At 43.2% G+C, this 15,818-nt stretch overlaps 2 protein-coding genes across 3 annotated transcripts in view; both read right to left on the bottom strand.

Moving 5' to 3' along the window:
* Nucleotides 1–15,818, bottom strand: part of LOC121005778 (E3 ubiquitin/ISG15 ligase TRIM25-like) — a 965,623-nt gene that overhangs the window by 127,749 nt on the left and 822,056 nt on the right. The window contains exon 2 of one of the 2 annotated variants that reach the window (XR_005779960.1): nt 2,547–2,579. The gene's annotated coding sequence lies outside the window, so the exon portion shown is untranslated. Of the gene's footprint in view, nt 1–2,355; nt 2,580–15,818 lie in introns of those variants that run through there. The other variant, XM_040438550.1, reaches the window with a different exon arrangement.
* Nucleotides 3,258–4,218, bottom strand: LOC121005817 (E3 ubiquitin/ISG15 ligase TRIM25-like). The gene has a single exon (XM_040438581.1). It carries the CDS (start codon nt 4,205–4,207, stop codon nt 3,284–3,286), a length of 924 nt encoding a protein of 307 aa, XP_040294515.1. The 5' UTR covers nt 4,208–4,218; the 3' UTR covers nt 3,258–3,283.

The raw sequence follows: 15,818 nt of genomic DNA, 5'->3' as shown, positions 1-15,818 counted from the left end.
AAACAGGAAGTTAATATCACCAACCATTCCCATTTTATTAAGGTGTATCCATATAAATGGCCCACCCTGTATATATATATATATATATATATATATATATTATATATATATATATATATATATATATGATAGAACATTCTTCACCAAGCTAAGTGATGGATTCCCACAGGAAGGACTTGTTTCAAATCCTTTCCATTTAAGATCCTAGATCCCTGTTATTTGTCTTAATAGTCTTACCAAAGTTATATGTGTGAAAATAGTCCAGGATGGGGCGGAAGGATACAGTTATCTCTTCTAAGTTATATCCTTGGATGGATTTGCCCATCTTGAAGTCATGTGATGTGTAGTTGGTTAGGGGGGGCAGAATGTATTTAGCATTCTATATTGATGTCTAGGATTAGACATGCCCATCTTGATATCATGAGGTTTTCTCTGAACAGAAGTAATGTATATAACTTATGTTCCTACTTTGATATCCTAACCTAATAATAGCTTGGTTATCATGTGACAAGTTATTTCCACTCACATGTATTGTTAAGCTTGTAATGCTTTATATTAACGCTATATATATTCATTTGCATGTATCATTGTGTTTATTTACTTATGTATGTTTATAATCTTGTAACCAATAAATCTGCATAGTTTTATAATACCTGTGTATTATTGTATAATGCAGACCTACATTTTATCATTAACGTCATCTCACGTCAAAAAGAACTTCTTTATCTGAAGAAATAGTCGGACTCAGATGTGAATTGTATCAATTAGGTTGTCTACAATTCACCAGGTCATGATTTTAAGAATTTATGACAAATTTTATAAATTATTTTTTTTTATGATTAATTATTTTTATAATTATAATTAATAATTCTTAATTGAATTATTACCACCCGACAACATAGCATCATAAATCAATATAATGCTATGTAACCCTTACAGTTCTGGAATGTACTGGATAACACTTTCATAATGCTGCCTGTGTTATCCAGTACATTCAAGAACTGTAAGGGTTACATTGCATCATAAATCAATATAATGCTATGTGACTTCCGACAGCGAGGGGAGGTCAGGCAGGGTGCTGCGATGCGGACTCGCTGCGGGAGGAACGCTCGTCTGCAAGGGGCCTTAAAAGGTTCATACATAAGTTTAAACTGTTTTTTTTTTTTTGTATGTTTGAGTTTTTAGTGGAGTTTTTTGCACCTGCTGTTTTTGGTGTATTTAGGTAAAACACCAGCTTCAAATGTGAGGTGAAGGTAAATATGAAGGGAAATATGAAATGCAGGTTATACTATACAAAGGTTTTTTTGCTCCATTTATATTAATTAGGTGCTGTGTTTTGGCTCTCTGGTGTTTTTTGAAAAATGCACCATGCGGAAACCTTTGCTGTTTTTTCTGGATAGCTCTATAGGGGAAAAACCTGGCTCACGCAGTCATTTATAAAAAAATAAAATAAAAAATTGGTATGGAAATAGCTGTATGCGGTGTCTATAGAGTATTGTTTATGGTAGAAAACACACCAGTGCAAATTCCTGTGTGTAGCGACCCTTAGGCCCCTTTCACACGAGCGAGTATTCTACGCGGGTGTAATGTGTGATGTGAACGCATTGCGCCCGCACGGAATCCGGACCCATTTATTTAAATGGGGCTGTGTACATGAGTGATGTTTTTCACGCATTACTTGTGTTGCGTGAAAATCGCAGCATGTTCTATATTCTGCGTTTTTTACGCAACGCTGGCCCCACAGAAGTGAATAGAGCTGTGCGAAAATCGCATCACATCTGCAAGCAAGTGTGTTTTTCACAGATGGTTGGTGAAGGCAAATGTGACTCCATGTTGTCTTCTCTATGATGTACAGAATTGTTATAATATCTCACCTACGCACTTCACATCCCCCCCCTGTGAGTTAGGTTCACTTATCTGTCTCAGGACAGATTCTGGGAATCTCCCAGAATTAGAACAAATGTTCTAATTCACTCAGGGTCATTCGGCACAACAACGTACGTTCTTATATGTGACGTATTACATACCCATAAAAGGGATGTTCCAATTGTATCTGTATGGGCGTCAATGTTTATCATTTTATGATTGGTTTAACGCTGTTGTGCAAACTTTTCTGTTGCCTATATGAGGCCAAGCAATAGCATAATAAAATCAGAGTGTTTCTCAGTGATTGCCTGTGTGCGTGTTGGTTATTGCCAACTGAGAAACATCTCTCCTGACGTCAGTGACATCAAACCAAGGTGGTCGTAGAGGTCCAGAAAGGCCCAAATCCTTTCAGTTGGTAAGAGATGTTGTTTGAATACTTTCCGTTTTTCATCACGCGCGTGCAAAACGCATTGCACTCGCACGATAAAAACTGAACGCGATCTTTGCCTGCGAAATCGCTCATCTTTCACTGAACGCATTCCCAAAACATCCAGACACGCTCATTTGCAAGGAGCCTTATAGTCTATACATTGGTTATTATGTGCAATCCCTGAAAATCATTATATCAGGTGTAAAACTGAGAGAGCCCAGATGTAACCTGACCTGGTCATTTATCCTATCTATCCTTATCATGGCGCTCTCTGTAATGTCACCAGTCTCTGGGCAGATTTCAAAGGTTATGAAGGTTGCTCCCAGTTTCTGCTCCCCCCTGATATCTTTATAGAACCGCTCCATACATACAATGCAGCATGAAGGGGCTCGGTGAAGGCGGCAGTGAAGGTGTGTAAGTGTCTGATGGGGTCACACAGCTCATAAAAGGACAGCTGCCTGGCCTCATAGTCCAGACATATCCTGACTCTATTACTGGAGATCTTGTCAGATAACTGGATCTCTTTACCGTCATGTATCACTGAATACTGATTATTACTATACCTCCTCAAACTCCAGGACTTGTTATTATTATATCCAATGTATGACTGATCTCCCCTCCTGTCTATACTGGGATAACACATCCCCACCATCCACATCACTGGTCCACTGCTCTCCACATCCCAGTAATGTCGCCCTGAGGTAAATCTCCTGCTGCTCATCACCTGACTATACTGGAATCTCTCTGCTCTTCCTGGACGTTTCTGATTATTTTGTGTCCAGGTTGCAGTTTTCAGGTCGTCTGATATAAGGACATTATTACCAGCTGTGTTTACATCCAGTAATATGTCTGCAGGACCCTCCATATAGATCCCTCTCCTTATATCTCTTATTATGTCACCTAATGTGTGTAATTTGTCTGAGATCACAGCCACATCCAGATCACCTACTGTACATCATGGAGACATCTATTTATGTCTTCATCACCTCATTCCTCCTCAGGATCACACAAGTCACCTGTATCTGGTTCCTGTAAGACAGTCAGTGGATCAGTCATGTTACATATCTCCTCAATGTGTCTCATCTTCCTGGACAGCTCGTCCTTCTTTATTTCCAGCTTCTGGATCCGAGAAGAGAATGAGAGTGATTCTTCCATTTCCTGCCTGGAGATCTCGTTCAGGACCCTCTTCTTCAGGTCGTCCAGTTGTCTCCTGATGTCTGTAAACAGGGCAGTGACTCTCTCTGCTTCTCCAGATGCTTTTTCTTGTGCTTTTCTCCAGCGTTCCTCCAGGTTCTGGACTCTTTCCTCAGTCTCCTCTCGCTTTCTGGTCAGTTTCTGGAAAATATTTCTCAGTTTCCCTTTCTTCTTCTCAGAGGCCTCATCCAGCATCTCCACCCGATGTCCCTGATGTTCTCCGGCCAAACTGCAGGACACACAGATACAAGCAGAGTCCTCGGTGCAGTAATACTCCAGGATCTTCTTATGGACAGAACATTTCCTGTTCTCCAGGGAAGTGCTGGGGTCAGATAAGACATGTTCTGATGACTTGCTGTGAACTCTCAGGTGTTTCTCACACAGAGAAGCCTCACAGTGTAGACAGGATTTAACAGCAGGTACAGGAGAGTCCACACAATAAGTGCAGAAGATCCCGGTTTCCGTCTCTTTATGTTGAGTAACCAATAAATTCTCCATAATGTTACGCAGAGCAAAGTTCCTCATCAGTGCAGGCCGCTCCTGAAACTCTTCTCTGCATTCAGGACAGGTATAAACCCCAGACTCGTCCTGTGTATCCAGTACACGATCAATGCAGACCCGGCAGAAGTTATGTCCACATCTCAGCATTACAGGATCTGTATAGGTGTGCAGACAGATGGAGCAGTCCAGCTCAGCTCTCAGATTAGCAGACGCCATGGCTGACAGAGGAAGAAAGAAACAAAACTGCAGTTCCTGAGGTTCAAAATCCACAGGGCAGGTTTAACTACTTATACTCAGGGTGCGGCTGAACGGTAGGTATGTTATAGAGATGACAGAACTGATTTGTCCAACCAGCAGGTTTTCTTCATTTGCATAAGCCCTTCTGATTGGACAAATCAATTTTATACACAACTATATGTAAAAAATATATAGTAGACGGGTAACTAATCTCCCTCCTAATAATTCATTCACACTGCGGTAAATCCAGCTTCAACTTTTATTATAAGGAATGCACTTACTGTAGTGAATGAGCACATGGCAATATGCAGTAAAGAAAGGGATGCAAATGAGCTCTTAACAAGCTCTGCCTCTGAATGCTACCTGATGTAAGGAAGCTATCCTATAAGTCAATGCTCGACCCTTTAAATAGACCTGGAGACATGACTCAGATATTAAATAAGCCAGCATCTCATCTGCAGGATGATTGCCCCTCATCAGTGTGGAGCAGAGAGTACTGGCTTAACTGGATGAGAGGTCTAAGTCAGGATTACAGTACAACAGGAGCATGAAATACAGTATACATTCAGTACAGCATATGAACATGCATGAATATACAATTCTGCAAGGTTTGCTAACGTTCTAAATGCATACCTCCCAACTTTTGAAAAGTTGCTGCTAATGGACAATAGCAGCAGTTTTTTAAATTCTAAGCCACGTCTCTAAATCTGCCCAATGTCTATTTATACATATCCAATTGGAACCAGTTGTGAACCTAAGGACTCATGCACACGGCCGTTGTGCGTTTTGCGGTCCGCAAAACACGGATGGCGTCCGTGTGCGTTCCGCAATTTGCGGAACGGCATGGACAGCCATTGATATAACTGCCTATTCTTCTCAGCAAAACGGACAAGAATAGGACAGGCTATATTTTTTTGCGGGGCCACGGAACGGAGCAACGGATGTGGACAGCACACAGAGTGATGGAAGAAAGAAGATGGCTCCGGCAGCATTCCGCAATATCAAATGAACTTTAATAGTAACCTCAAGACACAAAACAGCAACGTTTCAACTGAAGAACAGTCTTTGTCAAGCCTAATGACATCAATACTAATAGGCATACAGTGGCGGAAATAATTATTTGACCCCTCACTGATTTTGTAAGTTTGTCCAATGACAAAGAAATGAAAAGTCTCAGAACAGTATCATTTCAATGGTAGGTTTATTGTAACAGTGGCAGATAGCACATCAAAAGGAAAATCGAAAAAATAACTTTAAATAAAAGATAGCAACTGATTTGCATTTCATTGAGTGAAATAAGTATTTGAACCCTCTAACAAAAAAAGACTTAATACTTGGTGGAAAAACCCTTGTTTGCAAGCACAGAGGTCAAACGTTTCTTGTAATTGATGACCAAGTTTGCGCACATTTTAGGAGGAATGTTGGTCCACTCCTCTTTGCAGATCATCTCTAAATCCCTAAGGTTTCGAGGCTGTCTCTGTGCAACTCTGAGCTTGAGCTCCCTCCATAGGTTTTCGATTGGATTAAGGTCCGGAGACTGACTAGGCCACTCCATGACCTTAATGTGCTTCTTCTTGAGCCACTCCTTTGTTGCCTTTGCTGTATGTTTTGGGTCATTGTCGTGCTGGAACACCCATCCACGACCCATTTTCAGTTTCCTGGCAGAGGGAAGGAGGTTGTCGCTCAGGATTTCACGATACATGGCTCCGTCCATTTTCCCGTTTATGCGAATAAGTTGTCCTGTGCCCTTAGCAGAAAAACACCCCCAAAGCAAAATGTTTCCACCCCCATGCTTGACGGTGGGGACGGTGTTTTGGGGGTCATAGGCAGCATTTTTCTTCCTCCAAACACAGCGAGTTGAGTTAATGCCAAAGAGCTCTATTTTGGTCTCATCAGACCACAGCACCTTCTCCCAGTCACTCTCTGAATCATTCAGGTGTTCATTGGCAAACTTCAGACGGGCCTGCACATGTGCCTTCCTGAGCAGGGGGACCTTGCGAGCCCTGCAGGATTTTAATCCATTGCGGTGTAATGTGTTTCCAATGGTTTTCTTGGTGACTGTGGTCCCTGCTAATTTGAGGTCATTAACTAACTCCTCCCGTGTAGTTCTAGGATGCTTTTTCACCTTTCTCAGAACCATTGACACCCCACGAGGTGAGATCTTGCGTGGAGCCCCAGAGCGAGGTCGATTGATGGTCATTTTGTGCTCCTTCCATTTTCGAACAATCGCACCAACAGTTGTCACCTTCTCTCCCAGCTTCTTGCTAATGGTTTTGTAGCCCATTCCAGCCTTGTGCAGGTCTACAATTTTGTCTCTGACATCCTTGGACAGCTCTTTGGTCTTTCCCATGTTGGAGAGTTTGGAGTCTGCTTGATTGATTGATTCTGTGGACAGGTGTCTTTTATACAGGTGACTAGTTAAGACAGGTGTCCTTAATGAGGGTGACTAATTGAGTAGAAGTGTCTAACCACTCTGTGGGAGCCAGAACTCTTAATGGTTGGTAGGGGTTCAAATACTTATTTCACTCAATGAAATGCAAATCAGTTGCTATCTTTTATTTAAAGTTATTTTTTCGATTTTCCTTTTGATGTGCTATCTGCCACTGTTACAATAAACCTACCATTGAAATGATACTGTTCTGAGACTTTTCATTTCTTTGTCATTGGACAAACTTACAAAATCAGTGAGGGGTCAAATAATTATTTCCGCCACTGTATATATACCCCCCACATAAAACATACGCCCCGTTACATCATCAATACAAATCAATGTATGATAGGATACACATGTCCACATTCTAACTTACAGCTGGTGATATAACCGCCACACTCGTGTTGTTCGCCACGGCGTTCTCATGTCTGTGTTGCGCAGCCGTGTCTCAATCCATTAGCATATCCGGATGTGTCATACGTCACCATGGTAACCGGCGGCGCATGTGTCTCTGGCCAATAAGCTACCGAAGGTAACCGCTGACGTCACAGACTGTCCGTCCACCCTGTGAACTTCTTTCAAAAGCACACGTCCGTGCGTCAGCGTCGTGGATCACATGGGACCAGCAGCCAATAAAAGCACAGCGCAAACACCGGTGTCATGGTAACGATGACGCCTCTACCAATACAACTTCCTATACCGATAACAAAAATAATTTATATTTACAACAAGCAGGTATGTATGCGATCAGACATACTGTGGGGCCCTTGCCCTCAGCCGTGATCACCTGATTATTGAAGAGCATCAATACAGATTGCACGTAACCATGCATAGGACAGTGGTGGAAATTACATATATCGCAACAGGTATGGTAAACAGCAGCCATACATAGCCAAAATGTGAATGGTATACCATACATACATATCCAATACATACATAGATCATCATATTGACCCATTGTCATATGGATTGGGGATGAATCCCCCGGGGATGTGTTACATATATATTAAAAACATGATGTCCCTATACCTAGAGGACAAAGCAGTTACCAATATCAATCAATGGATGAGACATTGAATTCTATATTCAGGCCAAAAGGTTGTAGGGACCTAAGGGTATGGATCCATTTAAGTTCCTTCTTCCTCAGGATTCCCTTCCTGTCCCCGCCCCTTCTCAAATATCCTACGCTATCAATCGCCCAAAATCTCAATTGATTTATGGAATGTTTGCATTCAATGAAATGTTTTGCAACCGGTTTGTCGAGTGCACCTGTTCTTATTGTGCTTTTATGTTTATTAATTCTTTCCCTCAATTCCATCGTGGTCTCCCCCACATAGATCAAACTACATGGGCACTGTATCATGTACACCACATCAGTGGATTTACATGTATAGTGACCTTTGATCTTAAACCGTTTACCACTGTATGGGTGTGTAAAACCATCACCTTTCATGATGCCACCGCAGTTGTAACAAGAAAGGCAAGGGAAATTACCACACCTCAGTGGTGCCAATCTTTTCTGTCTCTCAATGTCCTTACCCCCTATGTCAGCCTTTACTAATCTATCGCGTAGATTAGCGCTCCGTTTGTATGCCATCATTGGGGGAACTGAAAATTCAGTGACTGCAGGCAATCCTTTCTGCAGGATCTGCCATTCCTGTCTTAGGATGGTGGCAATATTGCCGCTATCACTACCGAAGATGGATACAAATGGAATCCGAGGGGTCTCCTGCTTTTGTGGTTTCCTTGTAAAGGTGGAACTACGTTCCATAGATACAATCTTTTGTTTGGTACGGTTGATCAATTTGGTGGGATAACCTCTCTTGCTGAACTTATTACACATTTCATCCACTCTAAATCCAAAGAGGGTGTCATCCGATACGATACGACGTACCCTAAGTAATTGACTCCACGGTAGGGAATTTACCATATTCTGAGGATGGCTACTGTCATACATTAACAAGGTATTACTATCTGTAGGTTTTTGGAAAAGATCAGTACAGATCTTTCCATCGCGCACCTGAATTCGGACGTCCAGGAACTGCAGCTCACGGGCTGAATGCATCACGGTGAACCGCAGGTCCCGGACCCCAGAATTCAGGTGTGCATGAAATTCATCCAACCCTGATACAGTGCTCGTCCAGATCAAGAAAATGTCGTCGATGTAGCGCCACCAGCACAGAACTCTCTCAGAAAATATGGAGCGATACACGAGCCGATCCTCGACCTCCGCCATGAAGATGTTTGCGTAGGTGGGGGCCACATTGGACCCCATCGCCCCCCCCCACTTTTGCTGGTAGAAGGTGTCCCCGAAGAGGAAATAATTCCTCCTCAGGACCACCTCCAGGAGGGCGAGGATCAGCCGGCGCGCCCCAGGAGAGAGTTCCGTGCTGGCCAGGGCCACATCGACGACATTTAGGCAATAGGAGTGATCAATGGATACAAGGGATACAACATCAAAACTCACAAGCAAAAACTCCGCCGGCAAGTCAAGTGATCTCAGCTTTGACAGGAAATGGCCAGTATCCCTGACATAGGAGGGAGCCGTGGTCGCGTGGATCCGCAACACCTTATCTAAAAAGATGGATATAGGATTATAGATGGAGCCCCTGCCCGACACTATAGGTCGGCCAGGGGGATCCACAAGACTCTTGTGGATCTTTGGTAATACATATATCACAGGGGTGATCGGATGGCTCACACGCAAAAAGCTATTTAACTCATCATCAATGATTCCTTGGCCGAGAGCCTCATCCAATAACACCCCTATGATATCTGCTATATCCCACTTTGGATCCTTACTCATCATCTCATAAACATTACCATCTCCTACCTGTCTTTTGATCTCATCAACATATTTACAGGCGTTTGAGATTGAAAGCCTTTTTTTCTTCTAGAAATATTGATGTACCTGTCAGTCAACCTGATGTGCCTACCAATATCTTGTCTTCTAAAAACTTCGATTTACGTAATAAAAGTCATTTTGTTCCACCACAGAACAATCATGTGGTTGAAACATACATCGGTTTTGTCAGGAAACGTATCGATCAATTGAGGGTGGAGGGAACCCATAAGTTCAAACACAACCTGTCTCAAGATGAAAGACGGGCTGTTCTTGAACTGGAACATAATAAACAATTGACGATCAAGCCAGCTGACAAGGGGGGTGCCGTGGTCGTGATGGATACCTGTAAATATGTTGATGAGATCAAAAGACAGGTAGGAGATGGTAATGTTTATGAGATGATGAGTAAGGATCCAAAGTGGGATATAGCAGATATCATAGGGGTGTTATTGGATGAGGCTCTCGGCCAAGGAATCATTGATGATGAGTTAAATAGCTTTTTGCGTGTGAGCCATCCGATCACCCCTGTGATATATGTATTACCAAAGATCCACAAGAGTCTTGTGGATCCCCCTGGCCGACCTATAGTGTCGGGCAGGGGCTCCATCTATAATCCTATATCCATCTTTTTAGATGAGGTGTTGCGGATCCACGCGACCACGGCTCCCTCCTATGTCAGGGATACTGGCCATTTCCTGTCAAAGCTGAGATCACTTGACTTGCCGGCGGAGTTTTTGCTTGTGAGTTTTGATGTTGTATCCCTGTATACATCCATTGATCACTCCTATGGCCTAAATGTCATCGATGTGGCCCTGGCCAGCACGGAACTCTCTCCTGGGGCGCGCCGGCTGATCCTCGCCCTCCTGGAGGTGGTCCTGAGGAGGAATTATTTCCTCTTCGGGGACACCTTCTACCAGCAAAAGCGGGGTGTGGCGATGGGGTCCAATGTGGCCCCCACCTACGCAAACATCTTCATGGCGGAGGTCGAGGATCGGCTCGTGTATCGCTCCATATTTTCTGAGAGAGTTCTGTGCTGGTGGCGCTACATCGACGACATTTTCTTGATCTGGACGGGCACTGTAGCAGGGTTGGATGAATTTCATGCACACCTGAATTCTGGGGTCCGGGACCTGCGGTTCACCGTGATGCATTCAGCCCGTGAGCTGCAGTTCCTGGATGTCCGAATTCAGGTGCGCGATGGAAAGATCTGTACTGATCTTTTCCAAAAACCTACAGATAGTAATACCTTGGTAATGTATGACAGTAGCCATCCTCAGAATATGGTAAATTCCCTACCGTGGAGTCAATTACTTAGGGTACGTCGTATCGTATCGGATGACACCCTCTTTGGATTTAGAGTGGATGAAATGTGTAATAAGTTCAGCAAGAGAGGTTATCCCACCAAATTGATCAACCGTACCAAACAAAAGATTGTATCTATGGAACGTAGTTCCACCTTTACAAGGAAACCACAAAAGCAGGAGACCCCTCGGATTCCATTTGTATCCATCTTCGGTAGTGATAGCGGCAATATTGCCACCATCCTAAGACAGGAATGGCAGATCCTGCAGAAAGGATTGCCTGCAGTCACTGAATTTTCAGTTCCCCCAATGATGGCATACAAACGGAGCGCTAATCTACGCAATAGATTAGTAAAGGCTGACATAGGGGGTAAGGACATTGAGAGACAGAAAAGATTGGCACCACTGAGGTGTGGTAATTTCCCTTGCCTTTCTTGTTGCAACTGCGGTGGCATCATGAAAGGTGATGGTTTTACACACCCATACAGTGGTAAACGGTTTAAGATCAAAGGTCACTATACATGTAAATCCACTGATGTGGTGTACATGATACAGTGCCCATGTAGTTTGATCTATGTGGGGGAGACCACGATGGAATTGAGGGAAAGAATTAATAAACATAAAAGCACAATAAGAACAGGTGCACTCGACAAACCGGTTGCAAAACATTTCATTGAATGCAAACATTCCATAAATCAATTGAGATTTTGGGCGATTGATAGCGTAGGATATTTGAGAAGGGGCGGGGACAGGAAGGGAATCCTGAGGAAGAAGGAACTTAAATGGATCCATACCCTTAGGTCCCTACAACCTTTTGGCCTGAATATAGAATTCAATGTCTCATCCATTGATTGATATTGGTAACTGCTTTGTCCTCTAGGTATAGGGACATCATGTTTTTAATATATATGTAACACATCCCCGGGGGATTCATCCCCAATCCATATGACAATGGGTCAATATGATGATCTATGTATGCATTGGATATGTATGTATGGTATAACATTCACATTTTGGCTATGTATGGCTGCTGTTTACCATACCTGTTGCGATATATGTAATTTCCACCACTGTCCTATGCATGGTTACGTGCAATCTGTATTGATGCTCTTCAATAATCAGGTGATCACGGCTGAGGGCAAGGGCCCCACAGTATGTCTGATCGCATACATACCTGCTTGTTGTAAATATAAATTATTTTTGTTATCGGTATAGGAAGTTGTATTGGTAGAGGCGTCATCGTTACCATGACACCGGTGTTTGCGCTGTGCTGTTATTGGCTGCTGGTCCCATGTGATCCACGACGCTGACGCACGGACGTGTGCTTTTGAAAGAAGTTCACAGGGTGGACGCACAGTCTGTGACGTCAGCGGTTACTTTCGGTAGCTTATTGGCCAGAGACACATGCGCCGCCGGTTATCATGGTGACGTATGACACATCCGGATATGCTAATGGATTGAGACACGGCTGCGCAACACAGACATGAGAACGCCGTGGCGAACAACACGAGTGTGGCGGTTATATCACCAGCTGTAAGTTAGAATGTGGACATGTGTATCCTATCATACATTGATTTGTATTGATGATGTAACGAGGCGTATGTTTTATGTGGGGGGTATATATATGCTTATTAGTATTGATGTCATTAGGCTTGACAAAGACTGTTCTTTAGTCGAAACGTTGCTGTTTTGTGTCTTGAGGTTACTATTAAAGTTCATTTGATATTGCGGAATGCTGCCGGAGCCATCTTCTTTCTTCCATGTATACTATGGCCTAATGGATCAAGGGCCTATGGTGAGGCTGTTGCATTGAATCATACGCATTATCATGAGACCGCACAGTGCTGCTTCTACACTACGATTTGCATCAAGCACACAGAGTGATGTCCGCATCTTTTGCGGTCTCATTTAGGCCTCATACACACGACCGTTTTATTCCGTGTCCATTGCGCCGTTTTTCGTGATTTTCTGAGGACCCATTGATTTTTAATGGGTCCGTTGAAAACTCGGCTGATGCACCGTTTGCCATCTGCGTCTGTGTACCGTGGTTCCAGTCCGTCAAAAAAATATAACCTGTCCTATTTTCGCGGAAAACTGTTTGCGGCCCCATTCAAGTCAATGGGACCGCTAAAAAACGCGGAGGCACACAAGATTGTCATCCACGTCCGTTTTTTTTCCTATCATTTGCATGGCAAACCTGTCTTAGACTTTTTTTTACATTCCTTTATGTCTGGTGGTCCTCCAAAAATAAAGGAAGACACACGGAAACGGAACAACGGAACCCCATTTTGCGGAACGGAACAACGGTCGTGTGCATGAGGCCTAAAGTGAATGGGTCCGCATCCGAGCTGCAAAAACTGTGACTCGGATGCGGACTAAAACAACGGTCATGTGCATGAGGCCTAAATGGTAATTATTCCCTTTTTGTGCCCCACACAGTCGTTATGCACACATTGTGCCACTTTCATAGTTACGCCCATAATGTGCCTGTAAGGAAATATTCTTATCTTTCCCTTATATTGTACCCCAGGTACAAGACTTCGTTATTCAGCTTGATTTGATTCCTATATCTGAAGCCAGAGAGAGTGATAATGATGCAAGACACGCTTCTGTGCAGTCCAAAATCACTCTGAGAATTTATTGATCTCGTGAGACATATATAGTCCTAAATGACATGATGTTTAAGTTAAACAGTAACACATGTTTTTAGCCAGCTAGTTATCTTATCTTCTACCAGAGTCCAAGGCTATCCATAACATGCAAGCAAAAACCTCTTAGTCATATGGACTTTCACCTGCTATGTGTCCCTGCTTGCGTAATATATTAATGTATAGAACATGATGTAATATAAGCTTATATAAAAAAATATGATTTGGACTGTAATAGAATCCTTCAACCCCCTCTTAAAACCTATTTACATATATCTATATAATGTGGGTTTTTCATTTTGTTCCTTTCTAGTTTTTCCTTAGTTTGACTTTGTTGGGGTTGTGTTTGCCTCTTCTACCTCTACCGGAGTATAGAGGAATGTTGGGTGTACCCCTCTTTCGGCCACATTTTTACATATGGTAAGAAGGGAGGGCACACACTGTAGACAACAGCAGAGACACACTATTGCAGCGACCACGGCAAGTGCCACTCCTAAAACATATCTTATTTGACCAAAGTCAGGTATCCAGCCAAAAACCCAGTCCCACCAACCTTGGTCAACATCTTGTTTTATATGTTTTATCATCTCTTCTAGTTGGCCTATTTTATCTTTTATTCCACGGGAGTGATCTGATAAATTGAAACAACACATCCCTGGAACACTGAGCATCCTACACCATGTTGGAGCAATAAATAGTCAATAGTTGCCCTATTCTGCAAGATAGCCTTTTTATATGATTGTATATCCAGCAGCATATCTTGCAGAACTGCACTAGTGACATCTATCTGTTTTACCATACAACAGGCAAGTTTTGATATTGTCCTGTGGTTATATATGGCCAACCCTGGTACTCCTATCAAAGATACCCCTTAACTCATGTATTCTGCTCTAGAGAGGAGATTCACATTATAATCACAATTTTCTGTTAACTGTAGGGAAGTGTCTCTCGTGTGTCGTGTCTGCATTGCTGGGAATAGTGGTATCATTGCTAATGTCAACCTAGCTATTGTACAGGGTCCCTCTGTAATATTGGCCGGTATATATGTGTGACTAGTATTTCCACAGGCCAATACTCATCCTGCTGGTAGAGGTACATGTTTGTCTAGGGATGGTACTGTTTTTTTTGTAATATTACATTGCATATTTTTTCCTGATACTATCTTTTTACAACTTTCTAGATTTCTATCATATTACTTTGCAGAGTCTCATATGTAGGACAGTTATAACGAGCATGATAAGGATTTACATATCCATATTTAACATCATGATCCTGCAAATCTGTGTCATTCGATTGGGAACGTAGGAGCCCTGTCCATACATCTACTGGGGTGGGGACTGCAATTATCAAGGCACTACATTTCAGCCATCTTGGGGAATTTCCCGACTGCGTCATCTCGTTGGGGGTCAAGGCTGTCTGCCTCCGTTAGTACCCCTTCTGTATCTTCTTCGAGGTCAAGGCTGTCTGCCTCCGTTAGTACCTCTGGGCCTCGTTGGAGGTCAGGGCTGTCTGCCCCCGTTAGTACCTCCTGTCCTTCTTCAAGGCCAAGGCTGTCTGCCTCCGTTCCTGCCTCCTCTCTTTCTCTAACAAGCTTCACTCGGGTGGCGTGGATCCAAATTGGAGATTGTTCAGTCAGCACAGCTGTTCTGGTTACTGAAACCACAGTAGTAGGTGGGCCATATACGAAATCACCTTGAGCTCTTCCTTTCTTCAGTGTTTCGACCACCACCTCATCCCCCACCCTGTATGGGTGGGTTCCTGTGGAAAAGAGGGAGACTTACAATCAACTTTTTTCCTCAGTTTTGTTAAGTACCTGTATCAATTTGGTGACATAGTCTTCCCTAATCTGGTCTATGTCGCCTTCCTGTACCACTAGGGGGTGACTTGCCAAAGGAGTTGGAAAGGGCCTACCCATAAGGATTTCAATGCTGTTATGTCCTACTCCGTGGAAATGTGCTATTAAGATGGAAGCACTGTGTTGGGGGAATGCATAACTTCCCCTCTTTGCAGACTAATTCTAATTCTATCTTAGGATTTTTCTGCAATACTGGATAACACCAGTCTTGCTGTTCCTGTTCAGTGGCATACCACTGAAGATCAGTAAGTATTTGCAACATCTCAGGGGTTAGAGGTGCCAGACATGGCATCTCCCAATGGTTACACGGACCTGTGGGGTTGCATTTGGCCACTCATTTCGCCACCTTATCTGCCAGCTCATTGCCCTGTGAGACATGATCCTTATCATCTGCTGCCGTGAATCCTCTCCTCTGCCAAATCATACCATGGTCCCACACTACCCCATGTGTGTACCTACTCTCAGTATAGATGGTGACAGGTCTATCAGCATGTAGAATACATGCTCTAG

The sequence above is a fragment of the Bufo bufo genome, chromosome 1, assembly GCF_905171765.1.
Source record: "Bufo bufo chromosome 1, aBufBuf1.1, whole genome shotgun sequence".
Lineage (NCBI taxonomy): Eukaryota > Metazoa > Chordata > Amphibia > Anura > Bufonidae > Bufo > Bufo bufo.
This window is presented reverse-complemented; position numbering and strand designations above follow the sequence as displayed.

Coding starts and splice junctions, on each gene's coding strand:
- LOC121005817 (XM_040438581.1), bottom strand. CDS start 4,207: ATGGCGTCTGCTAATCTGAGAGCTGAGCTGGACTGCTCCATCTGTCTG.